At 36.1% G+C, this 16,596-nt stretch overlaps 1 protein-coding gene across 10 annotated transcripts in view; it reads left to right on the top strand.

The window, feature by feature from the left end:
* Nucleotides 1-16,596, top strand: part of LOC307147298 (uncharacterized protein) — a 117,693-nt gene that overhangs the window by 60,689 nt on the left and 40,408 nt on the right. For all 10 annotated transcript variants that reach the window (XM_079851941.1, XM_079851942.1, XM_079851938.1 and 7 more), the window contains 7 exons: nt 1,888-2,014; nt 2,744-2,863; nt 6,040-6,181; nt 7,609-7,721; nt 8,912-9,065; nt 9,864-10,112; nt 12,320-12,511. In XM_079851941.1, the coding sequence (XP_079708067.1) occupies nt 1,888-2,014; nt 2,744-2,863; nt 6,040-6,181; nt 7,609-7,721; nt 8,912-9,065; nt 9,864-10,112; nt 12,320-12,511 (1,097 nt within the window). The remainder of the gene's footprint in view (nt 1-1,887; nt 2,015-2,743; nt 2,864-6,039; nt 6,182-7,608; nt 7,722-8,911; nt 9,066-9,863; nt 10,113-12,319; nt 12,512-16,596) is intronic.

Genomic DNA, 16,596 nt, shown 5'->3' with positions numbered 1-16,596 from the left:
AAAATAATTTCATAATGCAGAGCTATAAAGGTAGAGTTGTAGTGTTGTTTCAGGGTTCAGGTACAGGTGCTTAAAGTGCTTGAATTTGACTTTATGAAATTTAAGTCCTGGAAAATCTTTGAAAACAGTCATTTTTATGAAGTGCTTGAATTATTGAAATACAATATATGGGAAATGTATTTTTAATTGTATTGATAAAACAATCTTTTCACACAAAATTGAAGCTGCAGTCCGTCTCATATAGATATAGAGGCATTTCGCATGGCTATGAGTGTGATATTGCTCATATAAATATCCAAGTATACAATACAGCTTTTATTCTTCAAGTCAATCATATATTCATGAGAGAAAAAATCAGTTTGAAAGAGGAAAGTGATGTCTTTGTCATAGTATAGTTAAAGTTACCGCATTCATTGCATGTGCTGCACTTTATTTGTACCATTTTGTTTAATTAGTTTATTTTTATTTATCTATTTACCTTTTATAGAATTTAAAAGATAATAAAGACAGATATTATTTGATAAATGAGATCTCTGATTGTAGTCCTTTGAAAAAAAAAAAAAAAAAGTAGTGCTTGAAAAGTCCTTAAAAGTTCTGGAGTTTGGTTTTACACTGCAAAAAATGCTTTTCCTTATGCGTTTCCAGTCCAAATATCTAAAAATTCTTAAATCAAGATGCCTTTACTAGATGAGTAAAATGACATAAGATATTATGGGCTCTATCTCACACCCAGCGCAATAGACTGTGTACTTGTACCTGTGGACTGTGTACAATAGACAGCGACGCATGTTTCATTCCTATTTTGCACCCGCGCACAGCAGACTTTTCCCTCCACAGACGCACGTTGGTAAATTAGGGAATGAACTTGCGCTCCCGGGGGCTTTTCAGGGAAAAGAGGAGGCGTGTTCCGGCGCAAACGTTCCCTGGTGCTATTTTGCAGTTTCAGAAAACAATTCCGCCACTGACCAGGAGAAACCTCGTCTAAAGTCAGTGGCGCGTTGCTCATGTTATTCCAATGCTATTTTAAGGGCACATGCTTGGCCATAATCAATGTAGCGTGTGCACAACACACACACACTTTGCTTCTCTCATCTACACAGACGCAGCAGTTTTCATTTTTAGAAAACCATACATAATTACAAGGAAAAATATTACCACACGAGGGAAATCATTGTTGTGTCCATGAAGATGTGAAAAAATAGGCATAAATCTAGCTTACACATTTACCCAAATTATCATACGCCTGTTTAAGCAAAGCTAATCTGGGGGTGTTTCTCCATCCCCAATGTCACTTCTCTGTGTTTTACGTCCCTGACGAGAACGCCGGTCTCCTCGGCTGTGAACCGCTCCTGGCAAATCCGCCGTTATAATAGCAATCCGCCATGGAACAAGCGCGCCTGCTCTTAAAGGGAATGTGAGAAGACGCTCTGATTGGTTTATTTCACGTTACGCCCAAACCACACCTATGAGTAATGAAGCGACTTCACACCAACACATTTTAGATTTGCTTCGGGCGCAAGAGTCATTTATCCCGCCGGTGTAACAGCAACAGCGCCCGAGACCCGCCCACAAAGCTACTTGTGTTTCGCGCTTGATACTTGCGTTTCAGATCGTTAAAATAGGGCCCTGAATCTTGTTTTCTGGGGTAATTAATCAAAATTAAGTGAGTTGATGCTTAAAAAAGTAAAATTATCTGCCAATGGGGTAAAAATGTTTATCTTAATTCAGACAGAAACAAGATCATTTTTCTCAAGATTTAAGAAATGTTTGATATTTGGACTGGAAACAAGACAAAAATACTAAGTAAGAAAAGCACTTTTTGCAGTGTGCCGTATCTGCCCGAACCCTGTTGTTATGAAACCGCTCTTTGGTGTCTTTTTACTATAGATGGACGACAAAGATCCACCTTCCCCTGCGGTCAGAAAACTACCAGACTAAAAACCTCTTCCATGATGTTCATCCCTCTCTCCTTCTCTTCCTCCATCGCCTTCGGTCCATCACTATCTTCAATGAGGTGAAGACCTGGTGACCCTTTAAAACCTACTGGATCATGATTTATACAGTCTCTAAATGATCAACATGATCAAATCTCCTCCAGTGCGTCTGTGTCTGATTGATAGTTTAGACTCTTTCATCATGTAAACGTTTTTTAGTTTAATTGAACAAACTTCAGCTTGTGATTCACGCGTCTGATCTTTATCAAGTAAACGCAAGAGTAACTTTCATATTGTTAGTGATATTTCAGCTGGACTGAGGCAGGCTTACTTGATTATCACACATAATGTTTTATCGAGTATCAAATATGATCAGGCTTTTGAGGAAGGTTTATTAGTTCATCTCTCAATCATCATTGTGTTGCATTGCATTATATATTTTAAAACTATAAGCTTTGATTATAAAACTAAGCATTTAAATATCATCTTACTAAGACATATTATTGGCAGATAGTGATATTTATATGCATTTGATGTAAGTATCTGCTATACCGGTTTACATTACAAACGTCCATATAAATCCATATCTGCACCGAATGCGTATTTTTGCTCAGTTTGAGTCTTGGATTAAAACTGAGCTGTTTGTTTTCCTCCATATTCTCACTGAGTCTCAGACTATATGAGCCGTAAAAGCCTGATGCATCTATTACGATGCTCAACAAAAATACTTTTTTTGTTTATATATTGACTGTTATTTCATACGTCAGGCTTTACAGGTTTAAGTGCATTTACTTTTGTTTCTTCTTCAGGCCGAGAAGCGTTTGGTGTCGATGACACGCCGAGATCTGAGCCATAACATCCTGGAAGTGGCTCACACCGGCGGAGAAGAGCGCTGGCTGGTGGTCAAGAGGATGCTTTACCCGAAAAAGGCAAGTCTCACACACATTTACATGTTCACGGACAGTCAAACCAAACCTTATTCAGACACCAGATGTAATTTTTGATAGTTTCACTAGTGTGTGCAGGACACTATAGTTCATTTCTGTAAGTGAGGAGAGCTCACTAATCTCGCTAAGATGACCTTACAACCTTAAACGCTTTATAGCTCTGATATTGTGTAACGTGTCAGTTTATGATTTCTTTATTTTTGTTTTGACACCGTATTATCAGATTAGACACTGACCGTGAGTTAGACCAAGTACATTCTCCATTATCTTTATATATAAATGGATTTTCACCCAAAAGCATGCAAACTTTAGTCCACTCAATCAGAGCTTCAAAGTTCATGAAGAGATTGTGAAATAAATCCATGCGAATCGAGCCGTTTAATCTTTATATGGATGAACAGATTTAATTCAGGCTTTTATTCACATAAAACAAACACAGTCAGACCAGAAATTATTCAGACACCGGATATAATTTTTGATATTGTTTCACTAGTGTGTGCAGGACACTATAGTTCATTAACGTAAGTGAGGAGAGCAGAATAAAGTGACGCATTATACCCAATAACTCTTCATACAGTGTAAAATTTATTCAAATTTGGGACCAAAAATGATTGGGACACTTTGAGCTGATCATGTTCTGCTGAAGTGTGTTTTCTTTAATTGCTAATGCTAGGGGTGTGACGGTTAGTATATAACCGTGAGACCGACGGTTATAGTTGAACACCGTCATTAGAACTCTATAACCGCCAAAACCGTGTTATTAAAATATTTTTTACAAACATTTTTTATTATAGAGAATGTTTAAATACTAATTAAAAACAATTGTTAACAGTCTGTGTCATTAATGGTTTACGTCGTTTCCAACTGTATTTGATTCTTTGCCAAGTACCCCCTGACCGACCGCCAATCATTTGAGATAGAAATAAAAGCTATGATATAGTGATGTGCCGTCATTATGAGATTTATTAAACAAATGAAAAACATTTGCAATAATAAACATTAAAAATTAATATTTGCAATCGGGAGACATGGTTTTTACCACTTAATGAAGTTTTGTTTTGTAAATCGTCAGACACGATTTTTACCACTTCATTAAGTTTTGCTGAATAGAAAGCCTTTCTTTAAAGCGAATTTCGTTTTGTACAAATTGTATCTTAATTTTAATAAAAGTTTCATCAACCAATTGCATGTATTTAATAAATAAAAAGCAAATATAGGAGATAATATAATAACCGTGACATTGAGGCTCCGATGCGCCGCGTTCACTTGCATTGCATTGTGAAGTTGAACTAGAGCGCATCTCGTCGTAAATGAATGAAACTCAGCGTAGGCCTATGCCTCATACATTAGCATTAAATATCTTTGCTGCATCCTTTCTAGGACAGACAAGGGCTTTCTTGCGGCTCGCATCAGCAGAGCATTGCATCGTCCATAGACCGCAAAACAATCAGCGGATGGCGGGCGGGTGCGGCTTTGAAATCTGGTCAAAAAAACGCTGGTGCGGATGATGAGTTTTGTGATGCGTTTGCGGATGAAATTATACCCCATCCGCGTATCTCTATCGATAACAACATTGAACACTACACAAATATTAATTTTATTCAAACTAAGTTGTCCGAACGTTGCACCCCCCCCCCCCCCCCCCCCCGACAACGGTTATGTTACGAACCGTCACATTTGACTCACGTCATAACCGTCATCACCAATTCGGAAACCGGCACACCCCTAGCTAATGCTCTTTTCACACACAGACTGAACACAATGAAGCATTGCTTGGTGATTGGTTGAGCTAAACTGGTATTATCTAATTGTGTAGTTAAATTTAACAGCTGACAGATATTCAACATAATTCATGTGTGAGACAGTCTAACAGAAGGACGGACAAAACCAGTCAAATATCAACTGAGTTCTGCTCATATTTTATCACCATTTTATAAACTATAGCGAATAAACTGATAATGTGAGAAATGTTGAAGGAGTCTGAATGTGTCTAAGATGTGCTCAGAAAGTAAGGGAAGATTGAGACTTGCTTCTGAATTGTTTTCCCGCGTCCTTGTCCCAGTTTTACCTTCTTCTAATTGGCCTCAGTTCTCGCAGTGTTCCGGGGATCGGGACGTTACGCAAGCGTTCCTCTGCTTTATTCCTCTGGGAAACGTTTTACACTCCCGTCTCATTCAAACTTAATGCAAGGAATCTTATTAGTGAATGTTTTCCCTTCACATCCGTTTGTACCCTTTGTTCTCAGAGAGAATTCACGGCACTTTCTGTCCGTCTCCTGTGTGGACTTTCTCTTACTTGTAGTTTTAATACTGGAGACGCAGAAATGTATTTTAGAGGCTAGTACACAACAAACTGCAACATTATACGCTCAAGTTGGCTGGTGTTTGTTTTAAAGAAATGATTCTTTAGTTCAAGATATTTATAATGTTGCAAAAGATTTCTATTTAAAAAAACATCACCATATTAGAGTGATTTCTGAAGGATCATGTGACACTGAAGACTGGAGTAATGATGCTGAAAATTCAGCTTTGATCACAGGAATAAATTACACTTTACTATATATTCACATAGAAAACAGATGATTTACATTATAATAATATTTCACACTTTCTACTATATTTTTGATCAAATCAAAATTTTGCTTGGTGAGAAAAAGAGACTTCTTTCAAAAACATTATATATTATATACAGATATATATCTTTAAAAAAAACATTAAAAAATCTTTTTTTTTTTTTTTTTTTTTTATTATTTCTTTTTGCATTTATAAATAAAAAATCTCCCTGATTTATATATGTAGATAATGCTCAATATTTTTAATATAATAATAATAATAATAATAATCAAAACTCTGTTAAACGTAATCTAGCAAATCTCTAAATGAATCAATTTTTCAGGTAATTTTTTGATACATTTTTCAATCAATACTTTTTTCAATGAACATTTTAATGCTTTGATGCTTAAATGTAAAGATGCTCTTGTAAGAATTATTTTAAATATTTGTTTTTACATTTTTACTGTTTGTTTAATGTAAAAATCCTGTGCATCCGTATATATTATATATAATTCAATAACCGCAGCTTTTCCTCAGTATTGCTGCACGTCTGACGTTCACAGGTCACTGAATGTCTCCGTCGTGTGTCTCTGTTTCCCTCCGCAGATTAAAGAGGACGTGGAGTCGACAGAATTGGCCCTTGCGTTTCAACTCAGCGAATCGTCTTCCTGCGAAGCCAAGCCTCAGAAACAGCCCGTCTTTGCCTTTCTTCCACTGCGCAGCTTTGGTTTCCGTTTCATCATTCAAGGTTAACACACGTCATGTGACTTTATTGTTGTCTTACATGCCATTTTACTGTTTTCTAGGGGTTTCTTAATTTTAGACTAGTTGACCAGCACACATTATATGCAATGCAATATAATGCATGGATCACAGGAATAAATTATACTTTACTATATATTCACATAGAAAACAGCCGTTTTACATTCTAATAATATTTCACAATATTACTGTTTTTTTGTTGTATTTTTAATTAAATAAATGCAGTCTTGGTGAGCAGAGACTTCTTTTAAAAACATTAAAAATGTTACAGATCCCAAACTTTTGAACAGCAGTGTGTGCATGTATATATATATATATATATGCATTAGGGCTGGGTAAAAAATATTGATTTCTCGACTTTAATCGATTCTCATTTTTACGAACCGATATCGATTCTTAAATCCCAAGAATCGATTAGTCATCCTGTTTTCAGTTGATGAATGAATGGAACATTGTAGCACATCCCATCCAATAAATCACTATAATCTTTGTGCTTTGTTATTATTGATATGAAACAAAGTCTCAGATTTCAAATTACGTCCATTTTCTTACGAAATTCAAAAACATAAATAGCGTTTTGTCGCTGTGGCGTGAGATCGCTCTGGCTCAGCTCTAGAGAAGCACATGATCTTCTCCTCCGCCTTAATAACACCAGTTACAGCGCGAGATAAACATGAATGAGCTTCTGAAAGTGTGTTAAAAGATAGAGAACAACTTATCGAAGTCCGTATCATGTGACATGGAGTCGCTCAATCAGTGTTTCAACCGTGGAAAGACGTCAGTAAACAATGTCATGTAACGTCACATTTACCTCAGAAAAAACATATCCAGTGACCATAAACTCAACTAGAAATATTAACTCTAGAGAGGAGAATTTTGTTAAATATATGCACCATATTACATATTCATTATAATTTTTAATGTTCTTCAATATTTAATGCATGTTTGAATAAATCTGCAAAGTTTTTTATGACAGCCACCATTTAAATTTTTATATAATTTCATATAACTTTAAATAAAAGTGTAATTTAAGTGTTTGTATACAAATCAGTAAATTTTTACCTTCAGTATTACAGTATGCTAATGAAGCCTATAGGCTAACACTGACTCCCATAGTTTACAGCATTAGTGAAAAGATTTGCTTTCCTTGAGAAAATGTGGCATGTATTGAACCTGATATCCAAAATAATCAATATTGAATCGAAATTGAATCGAATTGCAAGCTTGTGAATTGAAATCGAATCGAATTGTGAATTTTATGTCAATACCCAGCCCTTCTATGCGCTTTAATTATTTGCATGCAACATTACACACTAAAGACAGATGGACATGGAAAAGCAGAATAGGTGCTCTTTAAAAACACTGTCTCGTTGATGCTAATAAAACACTGTCTCGTTGTGTGCTGTATTGCAGGTGATTTCGACATCCCTTCCTCCAGAGAAGACGTGGACCGGGACAGTTCCTGGAACCAGTGGCTTCGCTCCGAGATCCCACAACTGTTTGTTCACGCCATGGATGTCTTCAGTGTAAGAGAGGAGTGGGATAGGATACATTTATTCCTATATATTTGCCTTTTAACGCCAGCTTCAGATGGAGCTTACAGGGATAGAAAATTAGCCCATGATAGGTGTATATGACATTCTTCTGTCAGACGAGTACAATCAGAGTTATATTAAAGGGGTGGTTGAATATGATTTGACTTTTCTAGCTTTAGTTAGTGTGTAATGTTGCTGTTTGAGCATAAACAACATCTGCAAAGTTACAACGCTCAAAGTTCAGAGCAAAGGGAGATATTTGCTTTTACAGAAATCACTTTTTAAGGACTACAACAAACGGCTGGTAGAGACTACACCACATTCCTCCCGGGTTAGTGACATCACCAACCCTAGAATCTACATAAACCCCGCCCCCTGAACACGATTTATAGATTATCAAGACAGAATATGCTAATCATTGACTAGAAGATAACTACACATCAGCTTCATAAATTCATCAACTAACCGTTCAGAAATGTCCTGTTGCTTCTACATGTTGTCACTTCTTCTTGAGTCTCTCCATCATTGTCTGACTCCGGTTTGAACATAAAAGGCTAAAAGTTTTTGATATTTTCAGTGCATGTGTGTTTGAGGTAAAAGCACATGAGCTGTTGAAGCTCCGCCCCCTGTGCCGGGAGCAGCAGCTCATTTGCATTTAAAGGGACAGACACAAAACGGTGCATTTTTGCTCACCCTCAAAAAGTGACACTTTTAACATGCTATATAAAAATATCTGTGGGGTATTTTGAGCTAAAACTTCACACACACTCTCTGGGGACATCAGAGACTTATTTTACATCTTGTGAAAAGGGCATTTTACCACCCCTTTAAAGGAGGAGGTTGAGCACTTTTATGATGGACAGATGCACTTTTATGGACTTCAAAAAAGAAACGGCCATTCACTGCCATTATAAAGCTTGGAAGAGCCAGGACATTTTTTTATATATCTCAGATTGTATTCGTCTGAAAGCTGAAAGAAGAATGTCATATACACCTAGGATGACTTCAGGGTGAGTAAATCAAGGGCTAATTTTCATTTTTGGGTGAACTATCCCTTTAAAGCTCATAAATCTGCTTTTAGCATGTTGCTAGGAAAGAAAAACTTGCTTTCTTTATGTTTCTTTGGTCATCTGAAGGAACATCTGTAGTGCTAACGAGTGCATGCGATGTGAATCCCACAGCAACACCCAGAGTTCAGTGGGCTCGGAGGACTCTGTTACTTTCTGCAGTTTATCCCTCAACCAAGTGAGATCCTGGACTTCTTCAACCCCGTGGCCAATCAGATCATCCAGTTGCTGAAGGGCAAACCGTGCCTCCCTGCGAAAGAGGACAGCGGTGAGGACCAGGGTCAGAGTTTACTCTTCCATGAAGGGCCATAATCTAGATTTTCCTCAGATGGACATATATATATACACACACACTGCCGTTCAAAAGTTTTGGATTGTGAGATTTTTTATGTTTTTAAAAGAAGTCTCTGCTCACCAGGGCTGCATTTATTTGATTAAAAATACAACAAAAAACAGTAATATTGTGAAATATTATTACAATTTAATATAACTGATGTCTTCAGTGTCACATGATCCTTCAGAAATCATTCTAATATGATGATTTGCTGCTCAAGAAACATTTATGATTATTATCAGTGTTGAAAACAGCTGTGTAATTTTTTTTTCAGGATTTATTCTTTGATGAATAAAAAGTTCAAAACAACAGCATTTATCTATTTATCTTTCTTAATTAAATGTATTAAAATAATAATTAATATTTGGTAAAATGATTCTTTATCATTTAAATCTTACCGATCCCAAACTTTTGAACGGCAGTGTGTGTATATATATATATATATGAGGCAAATTAATGAGGTATACATATTCTAAACGGATCAAGAAAAGTAATTTTTCCATTTAGAGCCACTATTTGCCCCCTGGAATTGGTTTCCTGAGGCATATTTAAAAAATGACCTTAATTACAATAAAATATATTTTGTATTTTAGTATTTTGAGCTAAAACTTCACACACACACTCTGAGACATCACTTATTTTACATCTTGTGAAGAGGGCATTACATGACTATGCTAAGTACTGATGCTGATGTTGACGTCCATTGAAGAGTAAAGATGTGTCTTTGTTCAGAAGGCGGAGTGGAGTTCAAGCAGCCGTCCCAGCTGGCCGTGTGCTCGGACCGGCTGATCCAGGAGGTGATTGGAGGAGAGGATCTGTGCCGAAGCCTGAGTCTGTCGTACCTCCACCCGGCGCTGCAGGCTCGCCTCTCGAGCTCCCTGCTCACGGCGCTGGGCGTGCACCGGCTCCGGCCCGCCGAGATCATCACCGTCACCTGCTCCATGGCCAGAGAACTCCTGCAGCACGGCCATCTTAGCTCAGGTGTGACGAGTGCTGCAAAACTGAACGAGAAACAAGTTATAATGTAGAGGCAGTGTTTTTCAATTCAGAGAAATCTAGAATTTTAATTGATTTTCGATATTTTAAAGCCATGAATGATCTTGTTTCTTTTGATTTGGTGCAATAAGGGGCCATTGTGTGAGATTGCATGTATTTTGCATCCCTCTTAAAGGTGCAGTGTGTAATATTTAGGAGGATCTGTTGACAGAAATGCATTATCACATACATAACTATGTTTTCAGTGGTGTTTAAAGACCGTACATAATGAAGCATTGTGTGTTTATTAGCTTAGAATGAGGCATTTCTCTCTACACACACCGCGGGTCCGCTTACATCGACATGTTTCTACGGTGGCCCTGAACGGACAAACGCGTTTCATCACTATGTTGTTCTTCGTACAAAGAAGCGAGCTAAAGTCAGCGAATAAAACACTGACACAATGATGAGCAAGTAACAATAATGTTCGCAATAACAGCGTTTTACTGAATAATTAATTAAACCTAATTTCTTAATTTATCTTTGTAAAGAAACCTCATTGTTTAACCGGCTACTCTCTGCTGTCTCAGACGACGACATCACTTCCTGTCGGCCACCGTAACTTCTGTTGGGTGCAATTCACAACCTCACCACTAGATGCCGCTAAAACTTACACACTGCACCTTTAACTAATGAACCTCATTGTAAAGTGTTACCGTTGCACCGCTAATCTGCTATGATTGTGGAATTTTGTCCCAAATGATAAGTGGTAACACTTTACAGGAAGGTTTCATTTGCTAATATTAGTTATACATTAACTAACATGAACTAACCGTGAGCAATACATTTGTTTAGGGCTGGTCCGAATACCATTTTTTGAGCTTCGAAGCTTCGGTAGTAATGAACATCGAATATTCGAAGCTTCGGAGAGAGGGGGCTGAACATATTCTTCTCTCTAATAAAGGCAGTATTCGCTATGTGTCTGTATGTCCGTTTACATTTTGATTATTTCGAGAACCGTTCATCCAATCGACTTCACAAGGGAGTGCAGTGTCGCATTTGGTGCAATATAGATGGACACGCGTGACGGGACACGTTCAGAATTAATAAACTTTAAGTAAACTACAGAACAGCGCGAGCGGGAAGCGGCGCGCCTCACGCGGGCAGGGCTTATATGCTCCGACACTGCACTAGTGATATAAAACGCACACACAAATTTAAATAAAGAAAAAAACGAAATTTAAATAAAGAAAAACGAAATTTAAATAAAGAAAAAACAAAATTTAAATAAAGAAAAAACGAAATTTAAATAAAGAAAAGTGAAATTTAAATAAAGAAAAAACTAAATTTAAATAAAGAAAAAACGAAATTTAAATAAAGAAAAGTGAAATTTAAATAAAGAAAAAACGAAATTTAAATAAAGAAAAGTGAAATTTAAATAAAGAAAAAACGAAATTAAGTTAAATTAAAAACTTAATTTAAGATTAATTTAGATTGATAATAACAGGTAAAAAGGCTAATACATTTTGTTTCTATTATTCTATTTTCCACAATGTCAAAGCAACGCAGCTTAACCCAAAACACAAGCTCAGGCATGCACTTCGGTCCACACACACTCCGCTGTTCTGCGCTCTAGCCAGAGAACACTCCTGTTGCTGGAACACTTGCGCGTCGGTTCTATTTCTAGCATGCAGGCGTTTTCCACGTGGCTCGAGCCGCGTCTGAGACCCGTTAACATGGGAGCCGAAATAAAAACGGACACGCCATGCAGCCAGTGTGTCGCCGACCTTATTCAAGCGCGAATGAGAACCGTTTCGCGGGGGATCCCAGGTGTGCAAAAAAACAAAAAAACGAATATTCGAATGTCAAATTTTCAAATCGAATACCAACCCACCGAACGAATATTCGAATCCAGCCCTACATTTGTTACTGGATTTTATTAACGTTAGTTAATATAAATCCAGCTGTTCATGTTAGTTCACAGTGCAGTAACAAATACAACCTTTGATTTTAATAATGTATTAGTAAATGTTGAAATTAACATTAACAAAGATTATAAAATGCTGTAGAAGTGCAGTTCATTATTAGTTCATGTTAACTAATGAACGCTTGTTGTAAAGTGTCACCTGATAAGTTGTGTTCCCAGATGTCAGGGATTCATAATGCAGTATTTCTGGCAGGTTTTGATCTCTTCTCTTCTCTCGTCTGCTCAGAGCTCGAGCTGAAGAAGTTGGCCCGGCTGCTGGTGTGTAACTTCCGTGCGCTGGAGCCGGAGTATGAAGTGGACGCGCTTCTTCAGACGCTCAGAGAGGTTCCCATGATCCCTCTGGCCAACGGCAGTGTGGTTTCCCTGAGTTCAGAGGGAGTTTTCTTCCCTCTCAGCGATGTGGCGCAAGCTGGCACAGGTACTGTTTTTTAAATACATAATTTCAACAACATATTACCGTTCAAAAGATTAGATTTAAAAAAAGAAGAAGAAAAAAGAAAAGCAAGGACACATTAAATGAATCTAAAGTGACCGTAAAGACATTTATAATTTTACAAAAGATGCTGTTCTTTTGAATTTTCTATTCATCAAAAAATCCTGCAAAATTCAACACTGATAATAATCATAAATGTTTCTTGATCATCAAATCCTCATATTAGAGTGATTTCTGGAGGATCATGTGACACTGAAGACTGGAGTAATGATGCTTTGATCACAGGAATAAATTACACTTTACTAGATATTCACATAGAAAACTGCTGATTTACATTATAATAATATTTCACGATATTAATGTTTATTCTGTATTTTTGATTACATAAATGCAGTCTTGGTGAGCATAAAAGACTTTAAAAAACAAACTTTTGAACTGTAATATAGAACAAAATATGTATATAGTATATTTGTGTTTGAATTACACTTTATTTTATATACATTTATAATATATTAGGGCTGTCAACATTAATGTGTTAAACGCATTAAAAAATGTAATGCAATTAACACAGCATCTTTTTTTCTGGCATCTTTGGTGTTAAATTATATGAACGAGCGGTCGTTCATTCAAATGCTTTTAAACCATTCATATGCAATAAGATGCAAATGAGAACATTTGAACGTACAATAACACACAAAATGATATCGAAATGTCCGTTATTGGCGAGTATCCTCATAAAGCACAGTCTTTAATGCGTTAAAGAGTCTTAAATGAATGTAAAAAGTTGGGATAACTTCGGATGTGTGTCGGATCTCCGTCAGCTCTTAAAGTGACAGTAGCCTAATAAACCTGCTGATGTCTGTCATTAATGTTAATCAAAGAACAACAGACAAACAGAAAATCACTCACTGCCCTTGAAGTAGCTTTAACAAGGATTCATCTAGATTTAATTTTATACAGTGAATTATTAACATGATTATTTTACTGTTAGACATACCTGAAACATCTTGGCCACTGTGGTCCAGATCTGAACCGGTCTGACTGGGCCTGTAGAAAAAAATGTATTAAAGTATTAAATCGCTGTATTAAAGGCAGAGATAAATGTGACATTAAATGTTAACAAAAATGATCGCTTTCAGTTATACTATAATGTTAAATGGCTATAATTACTAATTTTAGTCCCCAGAAATTGAGAAAAAAACAGCAAAAAATCATTGTACTTAGTAAATAGATGACATTAAACAAATATTTAAAATATACTGTCTTTGTTGTTTCTACATGAGATTTAATGTGAAATTATTTCAATATAAAAAAAAATTATGTTGGTGCAATTAATCATGATTAATTACAGAAAAATGTGTGATTAGGTTTTTTTTTCTAGTCGTTTGACAACACTAATATATATATGATAAAAAAGAATTGAATGTATTTATTTACATTTATTTATAAATTTATTAGATAAAATATTTTATGCATTTTTTCCAGTTTTTCTCTTTAAAGTGTGTATTTCGCAATTTACTGAGGTACATATTTTCTAAACTGATCAATAAAACAGTGGCACTGATATCAGTATCAGCAGATATCGTCATCCGTATCAGACCTGAAAAGAAAAGCAGTTTAATCCAAGTCACCTCAAGAGATGTGATTGCTCTATATGATGAACATATTTAATTTAGCCTTTTATTCACACTGATTAATGCACATACATAGAGCTCATCAAATATGGTGACACGAAGATCAAATGAGCGAGAACCAGTGAGGTTTGTTGAGCTTCCGTTGATTCATCTTTTATTTCTAGAGTCTTGTAGTCCATCAGGAGTTGTTTTCATGCCTCTCTAGACCTGTCTGCAAAATGAATGATCTTCCTCATCTCCTGCTTATTTCATGAATCAATAAAGTGAGTCACCGGAGAGAAAGACGCACTACTTGCGTCATTGCAGTAAAAAAAACAAAAAAAACTGTATTTTTGTGAATGAAACCCAAACTACAGATGCGTTTCTCTGCCTCTAATCTCATAACTCCTTCATAACTCCCTGACACGCTTCTCTTTGATAAATGACCCATTTTTCTTGTCAGATTAGTCAGATACGTCCTCACACGGAGCGGGTGGAAATATGAATTCCAGCTGAGTGGAAACGAGCCATGCTAACGCTGTGAGTCAGGTGGAGTTGGGCGCAGCTGCTAAAAGCAGGGAAGAGATTAATTAAACATCAGTATTTGGGCCCAAAGGCTCAGCGGGACAGGAACAGGAAGTGCGTCATCAGCCGCTCTTATGCTTCCTGTACAGTAGGGGTCTTCAAAGTGTGGAGGGCGCCAGAGCATGCCAGGGGAGGCGCGGAGAGTGGTACAAATTATAGCCTAATAATTCGTTTAAATTAATACATTTAAAAAGTTAAATTGTTCTTATTCTGAAAATACACTGCAGGTCTTGATGAAAAAATCGGAATTGGGTCACATTTCACTGAGAGTGTAAATGAGGAGTTTGACATTGCTATGTGGTTTTTTTTGGGGTTTTTTTTGGGAGGGGGCGCCATTGGGTAAATTGTGTCAAAAGGGAGGCCCACTGTCTTAGACTTTGAAAACCCCTGCTGTACAGGGTTTGAAATTAACTTTTTCACTCAGCGGCTGTAGATTTGAAAATCATGCTTTCCCCCATTATTGTTGAATCACGGACGCTACACCAGTTACTTTGCCAAGAGATCTCTATTTATTATTTTATACATGTATCAGACAGAGAGAAACAGGCACAGCAGAATAAGGCTATAGGTGAGGAGGTCTTCATTCCAGATTTCTCTGTTCCCATTTCTCTATTACCTCACCCCATCATACCTCTATGTTTCTCTGGGGTGGTACAGTAAAGATTGAGCTTATATACACCACTGAGGGATTTACAACTTTCTTGTAAGGTAGAAAAACATGTTGCTTATGTTTAAAAATGGAACGTATACTCATGCATACACATGGCACAATCCACTTTCATATTAAGCAACTTCCCTTCAGTGTATATTTGTGGTACATTGCATCAGTTGAAACATTCATTTTCTTGTAAAGAACATGCCAACTGAACACATTTGATGTATCATCATTATTGCAACATCTCTGCTCAGTGAACGTTATATTGCACACATACCTCTAAGCACAATATAGCTCTCCCAGCTTTATTATAAAAACAATAGTGTGTATGTGAAATTATTTAAATTATTATGAAAATGAATAAAGAAAAATAATAATAAAAAAAATAAATTAAACAGTAATTTTTTATTTATAAAATGTAAAAAAAAGTTTTAGTCTTAGTCTTAACTACTGACCATTCAGGACTTCTACTAGCCAAAGAAATAAAAGAATTAGTCAAGTCAAGTCACATTTATGTATATAGTGCTTTTTACAATACAGATTGTTTCAAAGCAGCTTTACAGAGATAACAGGAAAATATTGCAACATTATTTAAACATCATACACATTTTTAAATATTGCTGATTACTTACAAAGCATTAAATGCACTTTAATTTAATATTCAACAAAATAAACCAGATTAACTACGTTATATATATATCAGGGCTTGACATTAAGCCTTTTCATGTGCTTGTTCTTAGAACAAGTAAATCTTTACACACTGCCTCCGAAACTTTCGTCCGTCATAAAAAAATTTGGATCGGGTTGAATTTTCTGCATAAAATCTGCATATTGTCACTTGTAAACAATAAATTGTCCTAGTAAAAAAGTTGCTTGTCTGGGAAAAAATAAAATAAATTTGTGTTGTAATTATAATTTATTCTAAAGCAATATTCTCATCAGTGTTCAATCAGCTTTGATATATTTAAATCTGCATATTGTCATATCTGCACCTTTAACCCTCATCCCTCCATCCTTCCCTCGCGGGTCAAAATGACCCGAAGCCCTAAAATTATACTTTTTTGCTCATTAGTATGGTTGAATAAGATCATTGAAGGTCAGCAGCAAAGACATTGGTTAATAAAGTGAGATTAAATACATAAAGTATATTTGTGTAATTTAATATAGGTAATTATAAAAAATTTGCATTTCACTGTTTTTATTCATTTTGAGGAATA

This window comes from Squalius cephalus (assembly GCF_949319135.1).
Source record: "Squalius cephalus genome assembly, chromosome: 19".
Lineage (NCBI taxonomy): Eukaryota > Metazoa > Chordata > Actinopteri > Cypriniformes > Leuciscidae > Squalius > Squalius cephalus.
Note: the sequence above shows the minus strand (reverse complement) of the source record. Positions and strands in the feature narration are given on the sequence as shown.